The sequence below is a fragment of the Atta cephalotes genome, assembly GCF_000143395.1.
Source record: "Atta cephalotes unplaced genomic scaffold scaffold00568, whole genome shotgun sequence".
Classification (NCBI taxonomy): domain Eukaryota; kingdom Metazoa; phylum Arthropoda; class Insecta; order Hymenoptera; family Formicidae; genus Atta; species Atta cephalotes.
The window spans coordinates 1,353-3,920 of record NW_012130632.1 but is presented as its reverse complement, the minus strand read 5'-3'; the positions used below and the strand labels follow the sequence as shown (position 1 = coordinate 3,920).

General features: G+C 52.9%; 1 protein-coding gene across 1 annotated transcript; it reads left to right on the top strand.

The window, feature by feature from the left end:
* Positions 1-247: 247 nt before the first annotated feature.
* LOC105625269 (neurogenic locus protein delta-like) lies at positions 248-2,210 on the top strand (the record flags this gene model as incomplete). Its single annotated transcript, XM_012206608.1, has 1 exon — positions 248-2,210. A coding segment is annotated over one exon (1,963 nt), but the record flags the coding sequence as incomplete, so codon positions are not given.
* Between the last annotated feature and the right edge of the window lie 358 nt (positions 2,211-2,568).

The window sequence follows — 2,568 nt, the reverse complement described above, 5'->3', positions numbered from 1 at the left end:
CACCAAACTTGCTATAGACACTGTCTTGACAGAATCCGGTGATATATGTACAGTTACCACCGGAGTGAAAATGATTTATCTCCAAGAATGATTCAGCTTTCGTAGAAATCGTGACATATCTTGGTCATCTATTTTTACCGGTATCCGATGATAGATACGATACAAGTCAATCTTTTCATTTTTTGTTTTCTCGTAATCGTGCGTGAGCATTTGAGCGTCACTAAAGAGCTACATCGTATTGTTACAGATGCCACAGCGGCTGGAAGGGCTCACTGTGTAATCAGTGCGTTCGATATCCAGGCTGCCTCCATGGTAGCTGCCAAAAGCCCTGGGAGTGCGCGTGCGATGAGGGATGGGGCGGGCTATTTTGCAACCAGGACCTCAACTATTGCACAAATCATAAGCCGTGCATGAACGGCGGCACCTGCTTCAACACCGGCCAGGGTTCTTACACCTGCTCGTGCCCATCAGGCTTCACAGGCACCGAATGTCAGACGCCGCTGTTCGACTGTCACTCGAAACCCTGCCTGAACGGTGGTACCTGCACGATGACTGAATCGCCGTCCGTAAGCTACGTGAGCGGCAACGGCACGGAGTTATCGTCCTCCAGGCAGCAGCATCGTCGAAACTATCGCTGCACCTGTCCACCCGGTTGGCGTGGTCGACACTGCGAGATTACGACGCGATCCTGCCGGGACTCGCCCTGCCGACACGGCGCCACCTGCGAAGACGACTCTCTCCGCGGTTACATGTGCCATTGCCCATCCGGTTACACAGGCACCGATTGCGAATCGCAGGTCGATGAGTGCTCACCAAATCCCTGCGCAAACAACGGCACCTGCATGAACCATGTCAACAATTACCGATGCACATGCCTTGCTGGCTTCACCGGCGAGCGCTGCGAGATCAACGTTGACGACTGTCAGGGCGATCCATGTTTGAACGGGGGCACCTGCAAGGACCAGGTGAACAGCTTCCGCTGCCAATGTATACCAGGTTACGTCGGTAGAATCTGCCAGAACAAGGTAGACTATTGTGTGGCAAAACCGTGCGCGAACGGAGGCACATGCATTTCTGGGACCAATGATTATAATTGTACGTGCAAGCCTGGTTTCACCGGTAAGGACTGTAGCGTGGATGTAGATGAATGCTGGAGCGCACCGTGTCAGAATGGCGGCATATGCCGGAACCGTGTCAATGGCTTCTTGTGCGAATGCCCGAATGATTGGCACGGTGACACCTGCAGCGAAAAAGCCGGTGCGGTACCTCCGATCACATCATCGTCCACGCCCGTGATATCGAATGTGCCGCTGGCAGAACCATTCCCAGGCAACGGCCATTCGAAACACGTTGCCTCTAGGAAAACTAGCTTGACTACGGAACACCTGGTGATGATCGCGACTCTTTCCACTGCAGTACCGGCTTTCGCGTTATTCGCTACAGTCGCAGTGATGTGCATGAAGAGACGACAAAAGCGAGAGCAGGCGAAGGCCGATGAGGAAGCGAGGCTACAGAACGAGAGGAACGCAGTGCATAGCAGCATGAGCAAGCGTAGCGCCAGTACCATCGGCGTCGGAGGTACTGGTATTGGCAGTGTCGGCGGTCTCCTCGGCGGCGGTAGCGGCTTAATCGGCGCGGGCGGCGGCAGCGTTTGTGCTCTGGGCACCGGTGACGCGCACATGATTAAGAATACCTGGACTGCGAGTAAAAGTGTGAACAATGTGGCATCGGCAGCGTCGCGGCAGGACGACCTGGATTCGTCCTTCCAAACTGATGTAACGCTGGACAGTTCGTGTTCGGGTTATAAGCCAGAACCAGTGCTACAAGACGGTCGGACTACGAGAACGACGAAACAGCTGAACACAGAGGCAGCAGCCCATCGGGCGTCTGCGCACCTCTTCCAGAAGGAGAAGGACTGTCTCGGCCTAGGTCTTGGTATCGGGATCTTGGAGAGTGCCAAAAGATCATCCGTATTTGCCACTACTGGCAACGTGGCGGACAGTTGTTGCGCCGCGGAAGCTGCACTGATGAAGAGGCCAACGACGATATCGGAAGCTAACAGCACCAGTGTCGTCAATAGTAATAGTAGTGGTCCACCGGGAAGCGGTGGCAGTGTCGCGGACAACAGCAATTGCGGTGTGTACGTGATAGACGATCACTACGTCAGGCATGACGCCACGCTGGCGGCGACGCTCGCGACGGAAGTGTAGTAGACTTTGGACTCCCATTTAGAGTGATAGAGAGAAAGAGAGAGTGCGTGAGAAAAAAAAAGAGAAATAGAACCAGTGCGTATGCGTATGCGAATTGTGGATCTTGTTTTCTCTGTGCGTGTAAATTGACAGACTACCCCGTTCGATTTCCTTCGATTTTTCTCGAACAACGCCGTCGCGATACCCTTCAGACCGCGTCTCGTCTCGGATGCCTGCGAGTGTTTATTTCTTTTTTCTTTCTTTTTTAAAATTTTTATTACATCTTTTTTTGCGAAAGCACTTGTGCATCCGCGATTAGACGCCATTAAGTAGGACTCCGCGATTGAAACATCATTTCAAGGAGAAATACATACTGCAC